We start from the raw sequence: 26,484 nt of genomic DNA, 5'->3' as shown, positions 1-26,484 counted from the left end.
CACCGGCGTTTCGAAGAGCTGGGCAGGACGCATCGCTAAAACGGCTCTTCCCATGGACCGCAAATTAAATTTGTATACACAGATTAAACCTTGCCATGGAGGAATGTAGTGGCGGAATATATATATACTGTGTTAAACCTTAGGCAAGGCACACCATTCAACTTTATATAAATACCTTAGTATATTTAATTACAGCTTTAAAATTATGAATTCTTATTATCATAACATTATCTCTGATCTCCAAACCATGCGGCTGTGAAATACTTAACAACATAAACTGCCAGCACCTTGCCATCAATTCAGTCAGGACTAAGCTAGACTAAGTCACAACATCACTATCACTGTTGCTGCCAACCACTACTACTACTACTACTACTACTACTACTACTACTACTACTGCTGCTGCTACTACTATTATTATACCACCACCACCTACTACTACTACCACCACCACCACCACCACCACCAACTACTACTACCACCACCACATACTAGCACTACTACTACTACTACTACTACAACTACTACTACTACTACTACTACTACTACTACTACTGCTGCTGCTGCTGCTGCTGCTGCTACTAACCTGGCATCCATTCAACAAACATATTGAAGTGACAGCCTTGCCGTGTAGCACCCATGATCCGTACGACATTGGGATGATTCAGTGCAGCTATCATGTGAATCTCCTCCGTGACATCTTGGATTACCTTCTCCTGCTCTTCTTCTGTGTTCCGGCAGAAGGAAATCTGAAATGATAAAGAAGGAGAAGTAATCATCATTAAACCAATTGGCTAAGTTATGTAAATATCTCAATGAAGCATGTCAACGAATCTCTTAACATTTAAGACGCCAGTACCCCATAAAAAGCACTATCCAAAGAAGATCGATGCCAGGCCCGCCTGACTGGCTCCTGTGCCGGTAGCACGTAAAACGCACCCACTACACTCTCAGAGCGTTAGGAAGGGCATCCAGCTGTAGAAACTTTGCCAGATCAGATTGGAGCCTGGTGCAGCTGCTGGCTTTCTAGACCTCAGTCAAACTGCCCGGCCCATGCCAGTATGGAAAACGGATGTTAAACGATGATGAAATTGGCTTTGCAACCACATGGTTCCAAGTTCAGTTCCATTACACTGCACCTTTGGCAAGTGTTGTCTGTAAATGAGGGTAGCAGTGCCAAACTCCCTCATATACCAAATGGGCCATCAATCAAGGGAAAAAGCACGTGTAGGAGTGGTGATATGAAATCCATTGTTAATTATTTGAAAACTTCCTGTAAAGAATGTGTTGGCCTATAAGAAAGATACAAAGCTCTATTGGAATGTAGATAAGAAAAACAAATTCACATTCTGAACCTGAGAAAAGTCTTGCACATTTTTACTGTTCCACTAACAGCATGTGTTTGAGCCCATTATTCATAGTCATTCATGCATGTATGCTTACATATATGAATGTATGCATGTTCTCTTCTATGGTTAATTATTTGAAATCTTCCGGTAAAGAAGGAGTTGGTTCCTAACAAAGATATAAAAGCTTTATCGTTGGAATGTAGAGAACAAAAATAAATTCACATTTTGAACCTGAGAAAAGTCTTGCACAGTTTTACTCCTCCACTTACATATAGATTTTGTAATGTGCATGTTAGCTGGTTGATTTCATTCTCTGGAAATTTTTAAGATACCCAGAAAAAAATTGATGTTACTTTGGCATGTGATCTACAACTTACAGGGTGATTACTTTAAGTTACTATTTTGTTTACTTTTCAATTTCTAAAGAAAAAAAAACTATGAAATTTTGATTCAGTTAACTGATGCACTTTATCATAAGAGAAGTTATTTAAATCAGTATAATAGAAAAGAAACATTTCTGGTGTGGATAAACTGATAAGTTTGGCAGCTGCAAGTTTTGCAACATAAAGCAGGAGATTTCACTGGTTTTCCCTTTTCTTTGAGCTTCTTTCATTTCATGATGACATGGTGCAACATTTTCTTCATCATCTAAAAGGCCATTTCCTCATAAAAGTGCAACAACCTTTGTCTCTTCGCTGATCTTACTGTAAAAACCTTTAGCCAGCATCTTGAGGGTTTTTAGGAAAGTAAACTAAAGAGTAACCTAAAGTAATCGCCCTAAGTTGGAGATTACACGCTAAAGTAGCACAAAAAAAAAATCACTATATACTTGTAGAGGCATATTGAAATGGTTTGTCTTCTTCGACCAGATATTGATATTGAAGCAATTTTTTCCAGACCTGCACTGTTTGGAAGACATAGAATACATTTGTCTTGAAAATGTCACATTTGCATTTGTCATGCACATCAGATGAGGTAAGTGAGAACTGTGACTAAAGACATTATTGTCCAACAAATTCATTAGCATATTTTTGAAATTTTAAAATCAATTTAAATAAATACAATGAAGCTTTTGATGCTGCTCTGGTGAAAATTCTGAGTAATTGGCAGATAATATTTTCAGGTGAGAAAAGTTATTTTGTGCAATGTCTTGTATGTTTACACTTTTTTGGATCCTCTTAAAAAAATTCAACATACGTTCCAGATAAAATTATCTTAGTTTAATAGGGTAATCAAACTTTACCGCGAAAAATGAATCAATATAATTCTTGTCAATGTTCAAGATTTACAGATTAGATATTTCATTTGGGTCTGTCTGTCTGTCGAGTACGCTTTGGGAGAAAGGCAGGAGGACACTATGGTGAAGGTACAAGGAAAGTTACAGTCTGGAGATATTACAAGAGGAGACAACTCTGTTTGAATTAGCCAAACAATCTATGTGCACCACATGTATCTTTATACTCTTTGTTCATCTCTACTACCGTTCTTTAGTTCTCCACTACACACCTGATCCATCACCCACCTAACCATGTGTCCATATATCCTACCTACAGCTACAGGCAAGCCTAACTCTTACCAACATTGCTTCAAAGAGGAAGTGGAGTGGGAAGAAGCAGTAAGTATGGCCAAGTCTATTGAAGTATCAGCAAAGCAAACGCCTTCTCTCTCTCTCTCTCTATCGATCTATTCCAAGAGGAGACAACTTCGTCTCTACACATTAATTATAACGTACAGGTCCGACACTGATTTTCCAATAGCCTTGACTTCAATGCTTTTCCAATACCTTTCCAGACTACTGATTTTCCAAACCGTTAAATTAAACGATTGTTAAATTTACCTGAAATAATTAAATGAAATACAAGTGCTTGTACATTAGTATTATGTACTTGTACATTAGTATTATGTACTTCTACATTAGTACAAATGATACAAGCTAATTAATACTGTACTGTGCAATGTATTAGTCTGTGCAAGATACCAGCAAACTAATATGGTAGCCACAAGAATTTGAGGTTCGTTCCTACTCATGAATTAGCGTGGATTATAAAAGGTTGTGGATCATCAGTATCTAGAATGTCAGTGTTGTACTTGCAGCAAGGAACCCTAGGGAGAGCTGAGCAGCAGAAGGTCTTCAGTGAAGTAACACCATACTCCAAATTCAAGTGTTTTGGTCCTTAACTCCTTACACTCTAGGGGAACCGGTTCATATCCAGGTCATGACTGCTGGATATCCCCTCTGCTGTGACATATGGTGGTGCTATTTTCATTTTGACCTGCATCTTCCTCTCATAAAAGTAAGATATGAACTAACGTAGGCGTAGGAGTGGCTGTGTGGTAAGTAGCTTGCTTACCAACCACATGGTCCCAGGTTCAGTCCCACTGCGTGGCATCTTGGGCAAGTGTCTTTTACTATAGTCTCGGGCCGACCAAAGCCTTGTGAGTGGATTTGGTAGACGGAAACTGAAAGAAGCCCGTCGTATATATGTATATATATATATATATATATATATATATATATATATATATATATATGTATGTGTGTATGTGTTTGTGTGTCTGTGTTTGTCCCCCCACCATCGCTTGACAACCGATGCTGGTGTGTTTACGTCCCCGTAACTTAGCGGTTCGGCAAAAGAGACCGATAGAATAAGTACTAGGCTTCTAAAGAATAAGTCCTGGGTTCGATTTGCTCGACTAAAAGGCGGTGCTCCAGCATGGCCACAGTCAAAAAGACTGAAACAAGTAAAGGAGTAAAAGAGTAACCGTGGAGCTAAACAATAAGTGTATAACAATTGGATTCAATCCTGTGTTCTCCATATAGCAATCACATTTCAATCACATGCACAAACCTAATTGCTATACAATCAATGACTGCTGTTCACGTTATAGTTAAATGGCTCATCTAGACATTCTGTGGAAACAGCACATAAATACAATCAAATTTGTTGCCAATTCCATAGAGTGCCAAGACATCTGAGTTGTCATAACATTCCCTACTCTTGCCACCTCCGGAGTATTCAATTTTCCCATTGGCATTGATATGTATTTGATGTGTAAAAATGAATCCAAATTTCTAACAAAGACTTTCTGCATGTGTTTCATTTGAATATTTATTTGCTTGTAATTAATCTTCTCTATTAATATAGTGGAGGCGCAATGGCCCAGTGGTTAGGGCAGTGGACTCACGGTCATAGGATTGCGGTTTCGATTCCCAGACCGGGCGTTGTGAGTGTTTATTGAGCGAAAACACCTAAAGCTCCACAAGGCTCCGGCAGGGGATGGTGGCGAACCCTGCAGTACTCTTTCACCACAACTTTCTCTCACTCTTACTTCCTGTTTCTGTTGTGCCTGTAATTCAAAGGGCCAGCCTTGTCACAGTGTCATGCTGAATATCCCCGAAAACTATGTTAAGGGTACACGTGTCTGTGGAGTGCTCAGCCACTTGCACGTTAATTTCACAAGCAGGCTGTTCCATTGTTCGGATCAACTGGAACCCTCGACATCGTAAGCGACGGAGTGCCAACAATTAATACAACAATAAATTATGTTCTGAAATATAAAGAGCTCTTCCAACGTGTTACAAGTACAACTGCACACATAAACAAACAAACATAAAATGAAACAAACCTGTTTGACAGCCATTAATGTTCCAGTCTTCACATCCCTTGCTTGATAACAACTGCTGAATGCTCCGGTCCCTAACAAGTTACTTCGTACCCAATGTACATTCTCTAAATATAGAGGACTATTGTTGTTGTTACTGCTGTTGTTGTTGTTGTTGTTGCTGCTACTGCTGCTGCTGCTGTTTGGCATAGAAAGCATACTACTGTGGTTGAATGGACTTTCCAAAGGGTGCATATCTGTTTGACTCTGCAACATAAATCAACACAGACACAGACGAGTAATGATTATAAAGTAGAGTAATGAGTGATGAGTGATACAGAAGGGAAATTAAATTTTTATTACAGGTGTCTTCTAAGCATATGGTTAAAAAAGTTTGCTTTTCCAATCACATGATTGCAGGTTCACTTCCCACAGCGTGGCACCTTGAACAAATGCATTCTGCTATAGTCCCAGGCTAACCAAAGCATTGTGAGTGGATTTCCTTAACAGAAGTAAGGAAGGCGTAGGAGTGGCTGTGTGGTAAGTAGCTTGCTTACCAACCACATGGTACCGGGTTCAGTCCCACTGCGTGGCATCTTGGGCAAGTGTCTTCTACTATAGCTTCGGGCCGACCAAAGCCTTGTGAGTGGATTTGGTAGACGGAAACTGAAAGAAGCCTGTCGTATATATGTATATATATATATGTGTGTGTGTATGTGTTTGTCCCCCAACATCGCTTGACAACCGATGCTGGTGTGTTTATGTCCCCGTAACTTAGCGGTTCGGCAAAACAGACCGATAGAATAAGTACTAGGTTTCCAAAGAATAAGTCCTGGGGTCGATTTGCTCGACTAAAGGTGGTGCTCCAGCATGGCCACAGTCAAAAGACTGAAACAAGTAAAAGAGTAAAAGAGTAAAGAGTAAGGCAGTGAGCTGGCAGACACGATAGTGCACCGGGCGAGATGCTTAGCAGTATTTCATCTGCCGCTATGTTCTGAGTTCAAATTCCGCTGAGGTCGACTTTGCCTTTCATCCTTTCGGGGTCAATTAAATAAGTACCAGTTACACACTTGCTGTCAATGTAATCGACTTAATCCCTTTGTCTGTCCTTGTGTTTGTCCCCTTGTGGGCAATAAAGCAATAAGAAGTAAGGAAGGACATCCAGTCGGAGAAACCGTGCCACAACAGACAGCTGGAGTCTGGACAGCGCCCTGCTAGCCAGCTCCATGCCAAACCGTCCAACCCATCCCAGCATGGAAAGCAGACGTCAAACAATGATGAGATGATGATCATGATGATCATGAATCTGAAAGAAACCCATTGCGTGTGTGTGTGTCTCCTGCGGTATCAAAGATCAGTTTACATAGCTGCATGAGGGCATGAGGCTCTTCTTTGTGATTTTTGGACACAAAGATGCTGTTATTATTTTGGATATATGTATGAGGTAAAAACAATGAATACAGGTGAATTTGTTTAAGAGAGGTGAGTATTAGATCTAACTGAGAACAGAGTACAAGCTCTGATTAAAAATAATGATAGTTGTAAATGAATGTGACTGCCATACAAGCTGTACCATTCATTTTCAAAACCCCTGCAGAAACTGGGAAATATCTTGCTGGGAAATAAATGAGGGGTTGCAAACAACCTGGAAAGGCAACCAGCCATAGAAATTCTTTCTCAGACAAAAAAAAACTCTGTCCAAGCCATACAGACATGGAAAGGTGGACATTAAAACCAATGGTGACGAGTAGAAGGATTTAATTAGTGCTCAACTCAAATTGTACAAGAGTCAAATTACGCCTATACTTCTTCAGAAATTTTGATTGATAAAAAGTAATATAGCAGTAATACACTCGGTTTGATTTAGTCATCTACCATCTGTTTCATCACCAACATCATCATCATCGTTTTAAGGTCCACTTTTCCATGCTTGCATGGCTCAGACGAAGTTTATCGAGGCAGGTTCTTTCTACTGCTGGATTTCTGTCTTGCCATCAATCCTCACCTATTTCAATGTAAAGTAATATTTTACCCATGAGCAGACATGTTTTTGCAAAATATTTGAAATGATGGAGATTCATTTACAACCTTAAGTGATGTCAAGACAAGGAGACACAAACAGACAGATACACACACACACATGCAATAGGCTTCTTTCAGTTTCAGTTTACTAAATCTACTCACAAAGCTTTTGTTGACCTGGGTCTATGGTAGAAGACACTTGCTCAAGGTACCACACAGTGGAACTGAACCTGAAACCATGTGATTGAGAAGCAAAATTCTCAATCACACAGCCATGCCAGCATTTCTTTTAAAACAAATATATATATATATATATATATATATATATATATATAAGAATTTAAGGATTGGAGAAAACGCATGTTATAATTGCATACTTTATTCCTACATATGTTTCAAAGGATTAGAACCTGTGTGATCCATAGGGATCTTTGGTATTAAAATTGTAACCTTCTCATCAGGGAAAGCATGGGAATCATCAATTATAACATGCGTTTTCTCCAATCCTTAAATTCTTAAATATACTCAAATACCCAAAATTTCAAGGAGTTCCTGCCTTAAAAACAGGAGCTAACCACAGTTATTTTGTGTTCTTTGCTACATTGGTTTCTATTAACCCATTTATTCTATCAGAAGAATTTTTATTCATTAAGATAGAAGAAATACACATAATTATATATATATATATATATATATATATATATAAACCCTCAAAAAACTAACTGAAGTATTTTTTAGGAGTAAAAGAGTAAATGGGATTTGTTTTTTGATTAGACAAAATATTTATGTATTTTACCTCTGGTTGGATCCGAACCGTGATTACTTCCTCCCGATCTGATGGAGTCAATCCAGGCACCAAAGGACAAGGCTCTTGTTTTGCCGACGCCTCTAGAGCCTTGGCTAAAGCTACTGCTTCCTCCCGCTCCACCTCTTCTTTGCAGCAATACTGGTAGGAATCAGGCTTGCCTATGTAGCAGATAGTAGAACACATAGTCAGATGGGTGATGGATCAGTGTATCATGGCAAACTAAAGAATTGGGGGTGGAGGAGGACAAAGAGAGTATAGGGTGCACATGATACACATGCAAGGAATACTGGGTTCAGGTGTAAGGAGAATATTCAGTAAATGTGGAAAGAGTATGGGTTTATGAGGAAGATATATTGGGTATTGTCCAGGGTGCGACTTTAAACTGCATCCCGTTGTGGGTCTCTGGTTCAAGGGGTCTAGGGTTTTAAGGAGTGTGGAACCATCTTGTAGTCACTATTGTTTTCAGGTCTAGTATGCTCTGGAGTAGTAGCACCTGTCAGAGTCCCAGCTTTGGGTTAATTAGCATGTTATGGAAGAACCTCCAAGTATAAACCCAATAGGAAAAGAAAAGGCTAGTGGGGCCAGCCTTAAATCAAGGAGCAGAGTCTCTCATGTGATTCAATGGCCTCTTTAGAAGTAAATAAAGTTACTTTCTTGAGTTATACCGACTCATAAGGGACGGTTTCCTAGTTTCGTGGCATATGTATTCCCCACCAGGATGGGACACCAGTCCATCACAGGATTACTCATTTTTGTCAGCTGAGTGGACTGGAGCAAAGTGAAATGAAGTGCTTTGCTCAAGAACACAATGCATTACCTGGTCCAGGAATTGAAACCACAATCTTATGATCATGAATCTGACACTCTAATCTCTAAGCCACGCACCTCCACAGTGACCTCTTTGACACCTTTCCAGCAACTCCAGGATAGGTAGAACTCTTCAGCTCTGTAAGGCAATTCACCAAGGAGAAATGCACTCCAATGTCAAAACCTACAACTTGTTGGTCACTGCAGGCTGCTTTAGCTTGCTGAGATGCTGTGGTCAGACCTCCAAATCTAAAGAGGGGGATCAGATTGCACAGACTGAATCTCACTTTAAAACAACTAAGCGCTGGTAGGAAGAAAAACCCTGCGGTATCAAAGATCAGTTTACATAGCTGCATGAGGGCATGCGGCTCTTCTTTGTGATTTTTGGACACAAAGATGCTGTTATTATTTTGGATATATGTATGGGGTAAAAACAATGAATACAGGTGAATTTGTTTAAGAGAGGTGAGTATTAGATCTAACTGAGAACAAAGTACAAGCTCTGATTAAAAACAATGTATTGAAATTGGTTGATGAAAGAATATAAGAACTGGCTGAGGAAAGAGCACTGGAATTTGTTAATAATGGTGTACTGGAGTTGATTGAGCAAGATGTTTAAGAATTGCCAGGGAATGAAGTATTGGAAAGGACTGATAGATGACTAATAGAACATTGGTAAATGAATTTTAGAGTTGGACCTTACTGAAAAAGGAGTATTAGAACAGGGTGGGAAAGGATTACTGAATTTGACAGAGAAAAGAGTATCATATCTGATTGAAAAAGAGCTGTTGGAAAAGATGGAAAAGGAGTATTGGATCTGGTCGAGAAAGGAATATTGATTGGGTTTGGACATCAATATTAGCTCAGTCTGAGAAAGATCTACTGGGAATAGCAGAGATAAAAGAAGTATAGGACTGGGTAGAGAAAGAGTAGTAGAACTGCTTGATGAGATTAGATATAAAATCATCATCATCAGCATCATCAGTTAGCATCTGCTTTCCATGCTGGCATGGGTTAGACGGTTTAATTGAAAATGGTAAGCTGGAGGCTACACCAGGTTCCAGTCTGATTTCGCATGGTTTCTACGGCTGGATGCCCTTCCCAATGCCAACCATTCCAAGAGTGCAATGGGTGCTTTTTACATGCCACTGGCATGGGTGCCAGTTACATGACACTGGCATCTGCCACGACTACGGTTTCACCTGGCTTGACAGGTCTTCTCAAGTATGGCATATCGCCAAAGGCCTTGATCATTTATCATTGCTTCTGTGAGGCTCAATGTCCGAAAGGTGTTTTTCTATGACACTGGCACAGGTACCAGTTATATGACACCAGTATCAGCTATGATTATGATTCCATTTGGCTTCACGGGTCTTCTCAAGCATGGCATCTCACCAAACGTCTCAGTCACTTGTGAGTAGGCAATGACAAATAGTATATATTTGGCTGATAAAGGAATTTGGGAAATGGCTTGGAAAGATGTACTGGAACTGGTTCAGACAGGAGTATTGTCATTTGCTGGGAAAGAAATATTGGAACTCGCCAAGAAAGGAATAGTAGATTTGGCTGAGAAATGAGCATCAGAACTGACTTAAAAACGAGTATTGAAACTGAATGAAAACAGGACTGTTGGTACTGCCTGAGAAAGATGTATTCAAAGCAGCTGAGCAAGAATTGGTTATTGGAGGTAGTTTTGGAAAAGGCTAAGAAAGATCTGTTTGTAAAAGGAATAATTGAATAGAGTAAGGAGTCTTCGATGTAGATGAGAAAGGAGTTTTGAATATGGATGAGAATGAGATGTTATAGGAACAAGTTTACAGAATCAGGGAGACAAAAAGATTCTGTATGGAAGAAGAATAAGGGATTCTATGAAGAACAAGAGGACCGGGGTGACAGAATGGAGAAACTGGATGTGTCAATGCTGAAAGAAACACTTACTTTGGTCCTCGGTTCCGCAGGGTGAACCTTTCGGTGTTGCTATCTCTGTTTTGAAAGAGACAGATGGTCCGTTGCTGCCTGTTGGAGAAACAGTGATATCAGAGAGATCTTCAGTGAGTATGTTGGACGACGAGTGACTGGAGCTGCAGGCAAGTGGAGTAGAGGAGCAATGGCAGACACTGCTGTTGTTGCTGTCATCAAGGTGGTGCTGCATGGATGAGGACGGTGTTGATGTTGACGGCATGGTCACCATAAACTGAGATCGGTCTCCAGAGCTGTCCGTGCAGTTGTTCACTTTGGTGGTGCACACGATGTTGTGGACAAACTGTTTGTTACTGTTGCTGCTGCTGCTGCTGTTGTTGTTGTTGCAACTGCTGTTAGTGCTGATGGTGTTGGTGTTGTTATGATTGTTGTTGCAGGCTGTAATGCTGGAAATCTCTTCGACCTTGCATTCACCGGAATGGTCACTGGTTGCCAGGGTTACAGAGCACTTCACAGAAACATTCTTCAGCTTTGCACAGCTAGCATTAACACTGCAGTGGGGATGTTGGGGACCTAAGTGGGGGTCATATTGAAGGTCGTTTTGGGAGCTGTGTTGAAGCTCATTCTGGAGGTCATCGTTCAAGAGGCCATGTCGAAGTTCATGTCCAGTGTTATTGACAATATCCATACAAGAGCTATGTTGATTATTTTGGAGGTCATTTTGAAAGCTGTGTTGAGGTGGGTCTTGGTGATTGTCCTTAGATATGTAGGAGTGTGTCATGGATAGAGGGTGATTAGCTGCACTGTCTAGTGTTGTAGGGAGAGGGAACGGAGAGTCTGGGGGTGTAGAGAGTGGGGTTTCATTGGGTGATGCTGTGGCTGATGTACCGATACAGCTGGTGCCTTGACTGCTCTCAGAATCATGCCACACCTTATTAGCAGTCTCCTCGGTTTGTTTGATTTTGTCGACCATGTGCGACAGCTTTTTGCGCATTGGTCGCATCAGCTTAGGGTCCACGGCAGTGACGAGTAAATTGTCCAGCTGTATCACGATCTCATCCTGCCCTGCGCTGAATTTCACACAAATGAAGAAGATACGACGTGCAATTTTTGCTATTCTGGAATGTGCATTACCAACGGCATATGTTGCAAACCTGGCAACAATGACAATACGACAGAATTCGTTTTGTGAGGAGGAAGAAGAAGAAGGAGGACACGAAGAAGAGGATGTAGGAGGAGGAGATGAAGAAGAAGAAGAAGAAGTAGTAGTAGTAGTAGTAGTAGTAGTAGTAGAAGTAGTAGTAGTAGTTGTAGTGGCAGCAGAAGAAGAAGAAGAAGAAGTCTTAGGAGTATGTGGCTGAGGTAAAGGTGAAGAGTTCAGTTCTTCAGAAGCATCTGGGTCTGGTTCTGGGCCACGGATAAACTCCCCAGGGAACTCCTCTAGTAATCTGTCCAAGACATACAGCCGCCCCAACAACCACTGCCATCTCACAGTTTTCACTTGATATTCCTGGAGCACGAGTTTCAGAATGTAAGCCAATCCTCCAAGACCACCAGAGCCTGAAAAACAATTGTTCAAACTTGTGTTATAATGATAATAATAATAATAATAATAATAATCCTTTCTGCTATAGGCACAAGGCCTGGAATTTGTGGGGAGGGGGAGATAGTCAATTACATTGATCCTAGTACTTGACTGGAACTTAAGTTATCAACCCCAAAAGGATGAAAGGCAAAGTCGACCTCGGTGGAATTTGAACTCAGAATGTGAAGATATACGAAATGCTGCTAAGCATTCTGCCTGGCGTGCCATCAGTTTTGCCAGCTCACAATCTTATGATGATGATGATGATGATGATGATGATGATAATAATAATAATAATAATAATAATAATAATAATAATAATAATAATAATAATAATAATAATGATAATAATAATAATAATCATGATAATAATAATGATGATGATGATGATGAACATTTCTTTTATTCGCTCCCAGGGCAAAGGATGAAGGGGACAATACAAAGACAGATGTGAAGTGTGGGGTTACATAATGGAATAAAATAATAATAATAATAACAATAATAATAATAATAATAATAACAATAATAATAATAATAATAATAATAATAATAATAATAATAATAACAATAATAATAATAATAATAACAATGATGATGATGATGATGATGATGAAAATAATAATAACAACAACAATAATAAGGACAACACTTGCTTACATCTATCTATCTCTCTGCTGTTTTTCTCTTTATATCTATTTATCTATCTATCTATAACTCTGTGTGCGTGTGTGTGTGTGTGTATAAATATATATATATGACTTTTCATGACAATAATTGTTTATGTGTGTGTGTATATATATATATATATATATGTGTGTGTGTGTGTGTGTGTGTGTGTGTGTGTGTGTGTGTGTGTGTATAACAATCTATATAAAGGAGGCCACTCAGGAGTATGTGGCTGAGGTAAAGGTGAAGAGTTCAGTTCTCTTCAGAATTATATATATACTTTTATATATACATATACAATAATCCTTTGAGATCTGAGATATTTTTTCTGAATCTCCATGATTTTTTTAATGTGCTGGTTCCCTGGTATTAAATTGATATTAATTAATATCCAATTTTTTACCCTATTGTTTAATTTATATATATATATATCACACACACAATATATATGTAAATGTCAAGCAACAAGAATGAGTGCTCAACACCACATTGGTGGATAGATTTTTCTTTATTTGTGTATTAAGGCAAACCAATGGTTTCATGTTGAGAAAATTATCTTAAAATCTTCACAATTTCTCAAGATGATAACATGAAAGAATCAAGACGAAAACCATTCCTCCACAGACACAAAGACACGCACACACACACACACATATATATACGACAGGCTTCTTTCAGTTTCCATCTACCAAATCCACTCACAAAGCTTTGGATGGCTTTGGCTTGAGGCCATAGTAGAAGACACTTGCCCAAGGTGCCACACACTGGGGCTGAACCCAGAGCCATGAGGTTGAGAAGCAAGCTTCTTTCATATAACATACGTACATATAACAGAAGGTAAAAGGGATTAGTAAATCCAAGCACCCAGTGTTAAACGAACTTGGTTAACTATATCAGATATTAATAATATATATAGATATATATATATATACTCTTTTACTTGTTTCAGTCTTTTGACTGTGGCCATGCTGGAGCACCGCCTTTAGTCAAGCAAATCGACGCCAGGACTTATTCTTTGGAAGCCTAGTACTTATTCTATCGGTCACTTTTGCTGAACCACTAAGTTACAGGGGACATGAACACACCAACACATATTCGACAGGCTTCTTTCAGTTTCTGTCAAACAAACCCACTCACAAGGCTTTGGTCAGCCCAAGGCTATAAAAAAAGACACTTGCCCAAGGTGCCATGCAGTGGGACTGAACCGGGAACCATGTGGTTGGTAAGCAAGCTATTTACCACACAGCCACTCCTGCGCCTATATATATATATATATATCTTTTAAGTTTGTTTATGGTAACGTTAGTGGTATGCAAATAAAGCTCCTATTTCATTATGCCAGCTACCATCTAATGATACTGATTAGTGAGTCAGTTTTTCAGGGTTGTATCATGGTTATACCGATATAAGGTAGGATAGATATAAAAATAACAATAATTCTAGGATGGAATTTATAAATATTTAATACATTGCTACACACGTTTCCACAAATCACATGGTTTTAGCATCAAAGTTGGTATCCTTGGGATTAACCCATTACCTACCAGTGATCTCATATGAGATCACTTAAAAATTACAAATTTCGTAATTATCTGTCAATATTTACACATATCTAACCTTTTTGCTATATCTACTAGGTATATTTCTCTGATATTCAAATGAGGTTTGCTAATTTTTCACCAAATATCTCGCTTATTTCTATTTAAAATGTTATTTTGAAATGTTATTTTGAAATGTTATTTTGATCATTCCAGTGTTTCAAAGGCTGTTTTATGCTAGAAATCAAAGTTTCATTAAAAAATTCCAGTTAATAGAATTATGGGAAGTAATGGGTTAATACAGTATAGTCTGTATTATCCACTGGCATCCAGTTGATTGTCATCATTGATTCATTTCATCAGGCAAAACTGCATTATTGGATGAATCACAGAGGGATGTTTATCCCTTCAGGGATAATCCGGACTAAACTAATCTCAAGGATACCGACTCTAATGTCAAAATTAGGTAATTTATGGAAATGTACGTAGTGATGTATCAAATATTTATATTTATAAATTCCTTTCTAGAATCATTGCTTTATATATATTTATATATATAGGGTGATAAATTGAATATTAATTCAATTCAAAACCAAGTGGCCTAGCATATAAAAAAATCTGAAAATTCAGAAAAAATTGTATTACACATGTATAAGAGATGACCACTAGGTGGACGTCCAATATGCTAGAAAGAGGTCATTAACGATCCAACCACAAAGAAAAATAATGTTCTCCAGAAAAATGTTTTGTGAAATTTTTCAGAACATTATTTTTCTTTGTGGTTGGGTCATTGATGACCTCTTTCTAGCATATTGGATGTCCACCTAGTGGTCATCCCTTATACACACATATATATATATTGATAATGGTTGATAACAAATATCCCACCACTACTTCCCAAATAAAACATACCCACACATGCATACACACACACATAAAATCAATGACTGAAAGCTATTTTCAGAATCAAGTTGTTATATTTCTTACCAGGAGAGACAATCTCACGTCCAACAGCCAGTTCACCATCTTGACCTTTGGTCAGTTCAACCATAGTGGACAGTGACAGCTGGCTGGTACGTCTGAAAGAAGAGAGAAAAAGAAGACAGTGTAAAATGTTTGGCAGAAACACCGAAACTGCCCCTGGTTCTATGATATGAAATCCCTGTTTTCAAGTGATCTAACTTCAAAACTTCACCAAAATTTTTTGTTAATTTATATTCCAAACACTAGTTGAATAAAGACGAAAATACTATATTTTTCAGCATGAAATTCAAATTTTTTCAGACCAAAATTTACAGCCAAAAAAGCCAGGACAAGTTACAAGGGGACACTGAAAAGTTACAGGCTGTGGGTAAAAGGAAATGCAGGAGGACGATTTAGTTATGATTTTATTCAACATATTCCCCTCTTAGATTCACACATTTATTGCAGCAGTCCTTCAGTTTTTCTAAGCCCTGTAAAAGAACTCAGAAGGTTGGGCCTCCAACCAAGCCTTTCATGATACCCTAAAAGCCAGAAACTTTTCAGCACCTCCTCATGTCATCATCATCATCATCATCATCGTTTAACGTCCGCTTTCCATGTTAGCATGGGTTGGACGATTTGACTGAGGACTGGTGAACCAGATGGCTACACCAGGCTCCAATCTGATTTGGTGGAGTTTCTACAGCTGGATGCCCTTCCTAACACCAACCACTCCGAGAGTGTAGTGGGTGCTTTTACGTGCCACCGGCGTGAAGGCTAGTCAGGCAGTACTGGCAACGGCCACGCTCAAAATGGTGTATTTTATGTGCCACCTGTACAGGAGCCAGTCCAGCAGCACTGGCAACGATCTCACTCGAATGTCTTTACACGTGCCATGTATGTATATATATATATATATATAATAATATTAGGGACAAAATCCAAAATTACAGGTAAAAACTCAATTAAAATCAATTTATAAAAAATTAAAATTAAATTGAGCTTTATAGATAAAATATATAGTTTTAGGGAAAATAACCAAGTTTCAAGAACTCATCGATGAAAATCCACTATCACATATAGAAAAATTAACAATTAAAAGCACAATAAATGAGTATAATATAAAGCAAATTAAATATCATAAGATAAATATAATATAATATAATATAATATAATATATATCATAAGATAAATATAATATAATATAATATAATATAATATATATATATTATATTTATCTTATGATATTTAATTTGCTTTATATTATACTCATTTATTGTGCTTTTAATTGTTAATTTTTCTATATGTGATAGTGGATTTTCATTGATGAGTTCTTGAAACTTGGTTATTTTCCCTAAAACTATATATTTTATATATATATATATATATATATATATATATATATATATATATATATATATATACACATACACACACACACACACATATATTTATCTGTATATATATATATATATATATATATATATATATGTGTGAGAGGTTGCTGAAATGTTCCTGACTTTGGATAAAAGAAAATGCACGAGGGTCAGTTAATTATGATTTTATGCAACATATTCACACACTTATTGCAGCAATCTTTCAGGTTTTTTAAGCCCTGTAAAAGAACTAGGAAAGTTGGGCCTTCAACCAGACCTTTCATGAAACCCTTACAGCTAGGAACTTTTCAGAACTCCCTCATATCCACCAAGATGACTTTGGAGGACCAAAAATTCCATGTGAAATGCAGCAGGGTTTGGAAAGATAAGGATAATGTTTGAATGGTTACACTACATGCGTATGCTATATGCTACATTGACTTGCATGCTGGAAGAATATAAATTCTCTATTTTCTTCAAAATTAGTTGAAACAAAGGAAGTGGTTTTCAGCAGAAATATGGTAACAAAAAGGTTAGTAAATTAATAACACACACACACACACAAATAGACAGACAGACAGACAGACAGATAGAAAGATAGATAGATAGATAGATAGATAGATAGATAGATAGATAGATAGATAGATAGATAGACAGAGAGCTACATACATACATGCATACATACATACACACACATATACACACCATACATACATACATACATACATACATACATACAAACAAACAAACAAACATGTATATGTAGAAATTAGTGTGTACCATGTATGCCCAAGAGGTATAGTGGGATCAAAGGTAAACAGGTTAAGGGGAAAGGTAGATTTTGTACGTGGCAAATGCATAGGAGCAGCCAGCAGTAAGAGTACACATGAAATAGATACTTTCAAATACATGGAAGGCTCCAAAATAGTAGTTGAGGGTTTTTGTTAGCTAGGTGATCTAATTAGCAGTAGAGGAGGGTGTTCCGAAAGCACAGTAGCTAGAGTAAGAATGGGGTACAAAAATGATGAGTGGGGTAGGTATTTCAGCTGGCAACAAAGGATTTCTCTATCAGAGTGAAAGGTAGATTCTATGATGCTTGTGTATAAACTGTAAGGGTAATACTACATGGGCTTTGAAGACAGAGGATTTGCAAAGACTAAAATGAAACGAAGTGGGTATACTCTGCTGGGTGTGTAATGTTAGCATGCGTTAAGAACAGAGCACAAGTGAGCTAATAGAAAAGCTGGCTGTAAGAGGAATTGAATGTAGGATGCAAGAGAGAGGACCACACTGATAGACATGTAAGGAGGATGCTGGTTGTATGAAGAAGTACTGAACACTTGAAGTAGAATGAACAAATAGAAGAGAGAGAGAAGAGAAGGAAAGACCTAGGATGAAGAGGTGAAAACCGATCAACAAGCTGAAGATGCTGAACATCACAAAGGGATAAGAAAGGACTGTGGTGGGTGGCAACATAGTGTGCTATAAGAAATCAACCCACCAAGCAGTGGAGATTTTGGATGTGTAATACCTATAAGTGGGGCTTTTGTCTGTCATGCTCTCTCAATGCAGAAAGTAGATATTTCCACTCAAACTTTTATAGCAGTTAACGTTGGGAAGTGATTTTGCCCAATGGCTATGTAAAAAAAACCTTTCCTTATGTTGTGAGAAGCAGAGACACTCTCAGTGACGATGTCATTGTCATTGTGATCGTCATCACCACAACCTTCACCATCATCATCATTTAATGTCCTTTTTTTCCATGCTGGCACAGGTTAGATGGTTTGACAAGAACAGACAAACCAGAGGGCTCCGCCAGGTTTCTACAACTGGATGCTCTTCCTAAGACCAACCACTTTACAGAGTGGATTGGATGCTTCTTACACCATCACAAGAGGGGTCGCCAAATACCCACAAGATATGACCCCTCAACTGAGTGGGGTATAGACAGAAGGAATAAGAAACTATGATAATTAAGTTGTTGGACCATGAAATTTAATCATGTAATCAAAGGGTTAGACACATCTTTTCTGTCCCATCCCTTCTTTTGTTAACCTTCACATCTATTACACACCCTTTCTCATATTTACTGTACCATTCTGCTTGTTTAAAAGATGATGCTGCTTTTGTCCATATTCAATGCCATACTGCTCACATTATCCTTTATCTCTCAGCTTCTCTTCACCCATCATGCCACCTGTGTTAATAAGAGATGGCTTCAGCGCTATCCATATTCAACCACTCTCACCACTACTGATCAACCCCTTTTTTTTTTATTGCTTGCCACCACTCTTATTCATTTTCTCCCATTACTCTGTCCTTATTGCGGCACTCCGTCGCTTACAACGTCGAGGGTTCCAGTTGATCCGATCAACGGAACAGCCTGCTCGTGAAATTAACATGCAAGTGGCTGAGCACTCCACAGACACGTGTACCCTTAACGTAGTTCTCGGGGATATTCAGCGTGACACAGTGTGACAAGGCAGGCCCTTTGAATTACAAGCACAACAGAAACAGGAAGTAAGAGTGAGAGAAAGTTGTGGTGAAAGAGTACAGCAGGGTTCGCCACCATCCTCTGCTGGAGCCTCGTGGAGCTTTAGGTGTTTTCGCTCAATAAACACTCACAACGCCCGGTCTGGGAATCGAAACCGCGATCCTATGACCGCGAGTCCGCTGCCCTAACCACTGGGCCATTGCGCCTCCACTCTGTCCCTATTACTCCACTAAAATCTACTGCTCTTTCTCTTACCATTACCCCCATCCCTCTCTCGTTACTCCCTCTTCTATCATTCACTGTTGATATTAATAATATACATCACTCTCTCTTTCCCTCATTTCCTCTTCAACCATCCTGTCTGAGACAGGGCGGGATTTATTACAGGTCAATATTGAACAGGGGCAAGGGGTTCCTTTAAGTCTAAAGTTTGGAGTTAAAGATTAAAAGATATTTTTACAGCAATCAAATAAATAATTTGTATTTGGTTTTTTTTACTTTAATCCACTAGATTTTTTAACAGTATTGAGCCCCCTTTTGAATTAATGGGATCCTTCTAAATTTAAAAAGCCACTAAATTTAACTGAGACCCTCTGAATTTATTGAGGCCTTTTCAAGTTTTTTTTTGGGGGGGGGGGGGGGGGGGCTCTGCAAACTCTTTCAGGCCCCTAGTTTTAATGGGGCTCCATTTTATTATCTTATTTTGTTTTGAATTAGCAAACTCATAGAGGCTCCCCCACAACCTATTAGCCCAAGGGCCCCCACTAAGTTTAAATCCAGTCCTGCCCATCTCCCTTCTATCATTCCTTCCAAAGCTGGCCTAGAGCTACACAGCAACAATAATGAAAAGAAGGACATATCAGATAATGTAGTCCAAGATACATTAAGCCAGTATAAAAAAATGGCTAAAAACAGTTATGGCTAAATCATCTTTGATCACATGTCTTCTGGACCAAGGCTGACCTAGGGTTCAAAAGATAATAATCTCAAAGAAGAACATATAATCTTTGGTGGACTCTCTCTTTCTCTTTCTCTTTTACTTGTTTCAGTCATTTGACTGCGGCCATGCTGGAGCACCGCCTTTAGTCGAGCAAATCAACTCCAGGACTTATTCTTTGGAAGCCTAGTACTTATTCTATCGGTCTCTTTTGCCGAACCGCTAAGTTACGGGGACGTAAACACACCAGCATCAGTTGTCAAGCAATGTTGGGGGGACAAACACAGACATACAAACATATACACACACATACATATATATACATATATAAGACGGGCTTCTTTCAGTTTCTGTCGACCAAATCCACTCACATGGCTTTGGTCGGCCCAAGGCTATAGTAGAAGACACTTGCCCAAGGTGCCACGCAGTGGGAATGAACCCGGAACCATATGGTCGGTAAGCAAGCTACTTACCACACAGCCACTCCTGCGCCTAATACCAGATGATCACAGCTGGATCAAGACTTTGATCACAGATTTGTTGAATCAGTGGTGACCTGGGGCTGACAACAATGACAACAACAACAACAACAGCAGCAGCAGTGAGGGTGGGTACAACAGGTTGAAAGCTGAAAGAAACACCAAGAGGCAGAAGAAAGAAACTTACTTGTTTCCATCTGTACATTTAATAATGATGGCTTCAATAACAGGTTTCAAGATGATCTGTAACCGTTTCCTCTGTTGTTTGTCTCGGCATGGTGTGTATGACAGCAACGCTCGGAGAGTGCGCTAAAAAAAAAAAAAAAAAAAAGACCAGAAGGTTTGACTCTTACTCAAAGGGGAAGTAACTCAACTTGCAATTTGGTAAATGAAGAACAGAGAAAAACATTTCATTTCATATATCAAAGCACAGGCAGTTAGAAGCTTATATATATATATATATGTATAAATTAAAAACGTAAAAATAAAAACAGAACACAAAGGATTCCGTGGTACACGTGTTTCAAGCTTTATAGTCGTTGCATCATTATATGGGTATATAATTGATTGATAGACAGGATGGTATAAAGCTATCTTCAGCCACTATCTGGCATATACAGGTGCTTGCAATTATCAAGTATTACCTCTAAAATGTATATATATATATATATATATATATATATATATATATATATATATATATATATATATACATATATATATATACATATATATATATATACACATATATATATACATACATACATACATATATATATATAATTTTACCTTTATGGTTATTTTAGGCTTGCTAGCCACTTATATTATTATTTTATATTAATAATACCTTTAAATATCTCTCTCTCTCTCTCTCTCTCATATATATATATATATATATATATATATATATATATATATATATTTCACTAGTCTCACCCGCCTGTTTTTGCTCCGCTGAATTTTCTTTGAGAATTTTTAAGTGATCTTCTTCTAGCACATTAACAGTCCACTTTAGTGGTCTCTTTTATATACACATATATAAATATATATATATAAATATATATGTGTGTGTGTGTGCCTGTGTGTGTGTGTGTGTGTGTATGTATGTATATATATGAGGACAAGGCCAAAAATTTGGTGGGAAGGGGTTACTCGATTAAACTAACTCCAATACTTGACTGGTACTTTATTTTATCGAGCCCAGAAGGATGAAAAGCAAAGGTGACCTAGGCAGGGTTTGAACTTAAAGAGCCAAAACAAATATCGCAAGATATTTTAACCAGCATTTCTACTAATTCTACCAGATAATTTAAAGGGAAGAGCTAGTCAAATAAACTGACCCCTGTACTCGATTGATACTATATTTTATCAATTCCCCAGAAGAATAAAAAGTAAGGTTGATCTGGCCAAAATTTGAACTCAGAATATAAAGAGTTAGAACAAATACTGCTCTCCATGAATTTAGTCAAATAATTTAAAAGAAAGGGCTAGTTGATTAAACTGACCCCAGTACTTGACTGATACTTTATTTTATCAACCCCAGAAGGTTAAATGGTTAAGTTGACCTCGGCAGGATTTGAACATGGAACATAAAGAGCTGGAACAAATACTGCAAGACATTATATTTTTTTCAGCAAGATCATTTCTAACACAGATACAAAGTCACAGATTTAACCCTTTCGTTACCAACCCGGCTGAAACCGGCTCTGGCTCTGTAGTACAAATGTCTTGTTTTCAAAAGTTTTGAATTAAAATCTTCCACCAAACTTTAGTCACAACTTATGTTCCTAAGACTAGCTGAATGATAACTAAGTTATTTTACTAAATTCTTTGTTATATTTAAAATAATTGAAAGAAACACAGAGCATCTCAAAATAAATACAGTAATGAAAGGGTTAAGGAGCAGGGAAAGTTGATTTTAATTCAACAACCCCTGGCAGTCAACTGGTACTTATTTTATTAATCCTGAAAAGATGAAGGGTAAATTCATCCCCCATCTCAAGCTGTGTAAGTAAGAACAACGAAAACAACTTCAGCAAAATATCAAAGTAGAACAAGGTAAACTTACAAGACATGAAATGAAGACTCTATAGACAGGGTCTGCACACATGAATGCAAGCACACTGCAACAACATTCCAGCATCTGATGGGTGGCAGTCTGTTGACTCGAAGATATCATTGCACCACTGCGACCTTCTCCGGAACCTCTCAGCAACGTGGATACCATCTCACGACTTAGATACTTCAACGCAGCCTCTCGAATTGACCAGTTCCGTGAAAATAGACAGCACACGAGGTCCTCACCCAGAACCTATGGAGAAATAAAGAAAGAGTAATGGTAGTAGAGCAAGGTACCCATTTTTTTTTTTGTACCATGGACCTGTTTCATCATCATCATCATCATCATCATCAACATCCATCATCATCATCATCAACATCCATCATCATCATCATCATCATCATCATCATCCATCATCATCATCATCACCATCATCATTATCATCATCATCATCCATCATCATCATCATCATCATCAACATCCATCATCATCATCATCATCATCATCATCATCATCAACATCCATCATCATCATCAACATCATCATCATCATCATTTAACGTTTACTTTCCATGCTGGCATGGGATGAACTGTTTGACAGGAGGTGGCAAGCCAGGCAGCCGCACCAGACTCTGATTGTCTGCTCTGGCATGATTTCTATGGCTGTATGCCCTTCCTAACACCAACCACTTTACAGAGTGTACTGGGTGCTTTTATGTGGCACCAGTACAAATGTTTTTACGTGGCACCTACACATGTGCTCTTTACAAGACAATCTTTTCCTTGGGCCAGGGGATCACACGTATAACAAAACACAATAAAATACACAATATATAATTTAATCATAACATATATAATACATATATTTTATATATATAATACACATATAATGCAAAAACATTTTGCAGACTGTGACAGAAGACCTCTGCAATTAGGGTACAGAGCATTAAGATGAACAAACCAATAAGCCCTTTGCAGAGCAGAAGTACAGCATTGGTAGAAAGAAGATGTGGAATTCCACTTCTGTTCTTGTAACAATGTACAAGAAAGTAGGGGTGAGTTATATCACAAGAAATGGTTAACAGGCACTTCCTCTATCAGCTTAGGCTACATAGTAATTCTTAAAAACCTAAGTTCTCTATAATAAAATCAGTATATATATCATCATCATCATCATCGTCGTTTAACGTCCGCTTTCCATGCTAGCATGGGTTGGACGATTGACTGAGGACTGGTGGACCAGGAGGCGACACCAGGCTCCAATCTGATTTGGCAGAGTTTCTACAGCTGGATGCCCTTCCTAACGCCAACCACTCTGAGAGTGTAGTGGGTGCTTTTACGTGCCACCGGCACGAGGGCCAGTCAGGCGGGTACTGGCAACGGCCACGCTTGAAATGGTGTATTTTATGTGCCACCTGCACAGGAGCCAGTCCATCGGCACTGGCAACGATCTTGCGTCTCTCTCTCTCTCTCTCTCTCTATATATATATATATATATATATATATATATATATAAGAGTATATAAGACTCATCTTTGCATTATAATACAGAGCCATCTACTACTTTATCTAGATATCTTGGGAGATGTAAATGAATCTAGACAGACTATAAAGATAGGGCAACCAGTCGGTTTTGATTCTTGCTCTAAACTGTTGCAAGGACTAATATCACAGCAGTATTAAATATACTTGGATAAAAGAGTAAAGGGTAAAAACCCCCTTTGGTTATGAATGACCATAGGATTGCCCCAAGAAAGTTACCCTTCAAGGCACAAATCCAGGCAGGGTTGTTTATGGAAGACCAGCTATCGTCCATGCATACCTGCCTCCCCTCCCCATGACACCGATGTTATCCAAGAGAAAGGCAAAGGCTGATACAGGTTGGCACCAATGATGTTGCAACTCAGTGAACTGGATTTATGTGAAATAAAGTGTCTTGCTCAAAAACACAACACACAACCTAGTCCAGGAATTGAACTCACTGCCTTGTGATTGTGGGCCTGACGTTCTAACCACTGAGCCATACACCTTCACTGATATACATAGATAACTCTCTATATTTATACATATCTCACACTTTCATTTATCTCTTCCTTCACATACATGCTTTGACTCTAGTTTCTTTTTTTGTCTTCTAAAAATGGTAAACCCATACATACCTGGATCCAAGGTCGAGCTGTGTCTCTGTATTCTACAGGAACTGGTTCAGCATACGGAAGTCTTAAGTCATCTGGAATCAACGGTGAAGAAACTTCTCCTTGGCTGATGCCTGTTTCACTGATTAAAGGTAAATGGGGAAAATGTTCCAATGAAAAGTATAAAAAAAAATGTTCGGTTTGCAGTCAAGGGATAGACTGATCAGATTAAAAACAAAAAGGTATAAGGCTAATTAAGAAAGATTCATTAATCAAAAACACCATTGACTCACACAAATATGCTGTTTCCACTCTGTTTTTTCTACTACTATGGTCTCAAATCCACTGAAATAGCAAAGACAGATTCCTCAGCACAAGTATTGCACCAAATTACTACCATATCACACTATATCATATAGATTGTTGGTTCTCAACATGTTGTACTGTTTGGCATTTGCGCTGGAAGTTCAAATAAGAACATATCAGAGTGTTTGGGTGTCAATCTGAGGACTGAAATTTGAGGACATGTACCAAGAGTGATAAAAATCAAACATCCAGTCAACATCATGGTGTTTGAAGTGATCACTAGTGATGGCTATGTTATGCCTCCATTCATCTTCTCACATGGCCTTAGACTCAATATTGAGGCCTAGATCAAGTGCCTGGAGGAGGTAGTGCTGCCTTGGGTCAAGAGCGTGGCGCTGGAAGACCCTATGTCTGGCAACAGGATTCACAACTGCTACACAAGCAGGAGAACCCAGTCATGGCTGTCAGACAATTTTTGCGACCACGTCACCCCTAACATCTGGCCACCTAAATCCCCAGACTGCAACCTCCTTGATTATTATGTGTGAAGCGCAGTTGAGCGAGTGACTAACAAAACTCTTCGAAACACCAAAGATGAACGGAAGGCAAGGATTATGGCAGCATTCACCAACTTAAACAAGGAGACCGTCCAGAGGAGTTGTAGGAGATTCGGAAGTGGTCTGGAGGCTGTGGTTGAAGTCAATGGTGATTTTATTGAATAAATTTACTCTTTACTATTTTAAGATATTTTCATGTAATTTTGGTAAATATATCTGTTAAAATGAGATGTCAGTGTTATTTTCATTTTTGCATAATTTAGACAACACTATATTCAGATACATAAGAAAAATAAGAAAATAGAGATAAATCAATTAATAATTATTTATTGATTACAAAAATAGACATAATCTCTGACAGCTGTTTCAATTCAAACTTTAGAAATTAATTAGAATAATTAAAACATTATAAAGTTGAATCTTTATGCATGCATATATATATATATATATATATATATATATATATATATATATATATAACGTCGTCTCCTTCATTGGGCACGAAACTCAGCTTGCGAAGACCTGTTGAGGCAAGCAAAAGCGAAATCGTACTGACACCTGTGCCCAGCGTCGCCTTTCTGGCACTTGTGCCCGCGGCATGTGTAAGGACTTTCAAGCAAGATCGTTGCCAGTGCCCCTGGATTGACTCTTGTGCGGGTGGCACATAAAATACACCATTTTGAGCGTGGCCGTTGCCAGTACTGCCTGACTAGCCTTCGTGCCGGTGGCACGTAAAAGCACCCACTACACTCTCTGAGTGGTTGGCGTTAGGAAGGGCATCCAGCTGTAGAAACTCTGCCAAATCAGATTGGAGCCTGATGTAGCCATCTGGTTTCACCAGTCCTCAGTCAAATCGTCCAACCCATACTAGCATGGAAAGC

The 26,484-nt window shown here is 38.4% G+C and overlaps 1 protein-coding gene across 2 annotated transcripts in view; it reads right to left on the bottom strand.

The window, feature by feature from the left end:
• The window catches only part of LOC106881243 (mitogen-activated protein kinase kinase kinase 1), a 251,732-nt gene that overhangs the window by 10,109 nt on the left and 215,139 nt on the right, over positions 1-26,484 (bottom strand). For both annotated transcript variants that reach the window (XM_089356790.1, XM_089356789.1), the window contains exons 9-16: positions 24,765-24,882; positions 22,616-22,858; positions 20,735-20,856; positions 15,286-15,377; positions 10,528-12,069; positions 7,771-7,940; positions 4,977-5,219; positions 587-749 (exon numbers count right to left, since the gene is read on the bottom strand). In XM_089356790.1, the coding sequence (XP_089212916.1) occupies positions 587-749; positions 4,977-5,219; positions 7,771-7,940; positions 10,528-12,069; positions 15,286-15,377; positions 20,735-20,856; positions 22,616-22,858; positions 24,765-24,882 (2,693 nt within the window). The remainder of the gene's footprint in view (positions 1-586; positions 750-4,976; positions 5,220-7,770; positions 7,941-10,527; positions 12,070-15,285; positions 15,378-20,734; positions 20,857-22,615; positions 22,859-24,764; positions 24,883-26,484) is intronic.

Source organism: Octopus bimaculoides, chromosome 8 (genome assembly GCF_046866305.1).
Source record: "Octopus bimaculoides isolate indiv1 chromosome 8, ASM4686630v1, whole genome shotgun sequence".
NCBI classification, from domain to species: domain Eukaryota; kingdom Metazoa; phylum Mollusca; class Cephalopoda; order Octopoda; family Octopodidae; genus Octopus; species Octopus bimaculoides.
The sequence above is the reverse complement of the archived record's forward strand: the minus strand, read 5'-3'. Positions and strand labels throughout refer to the sequence as shown.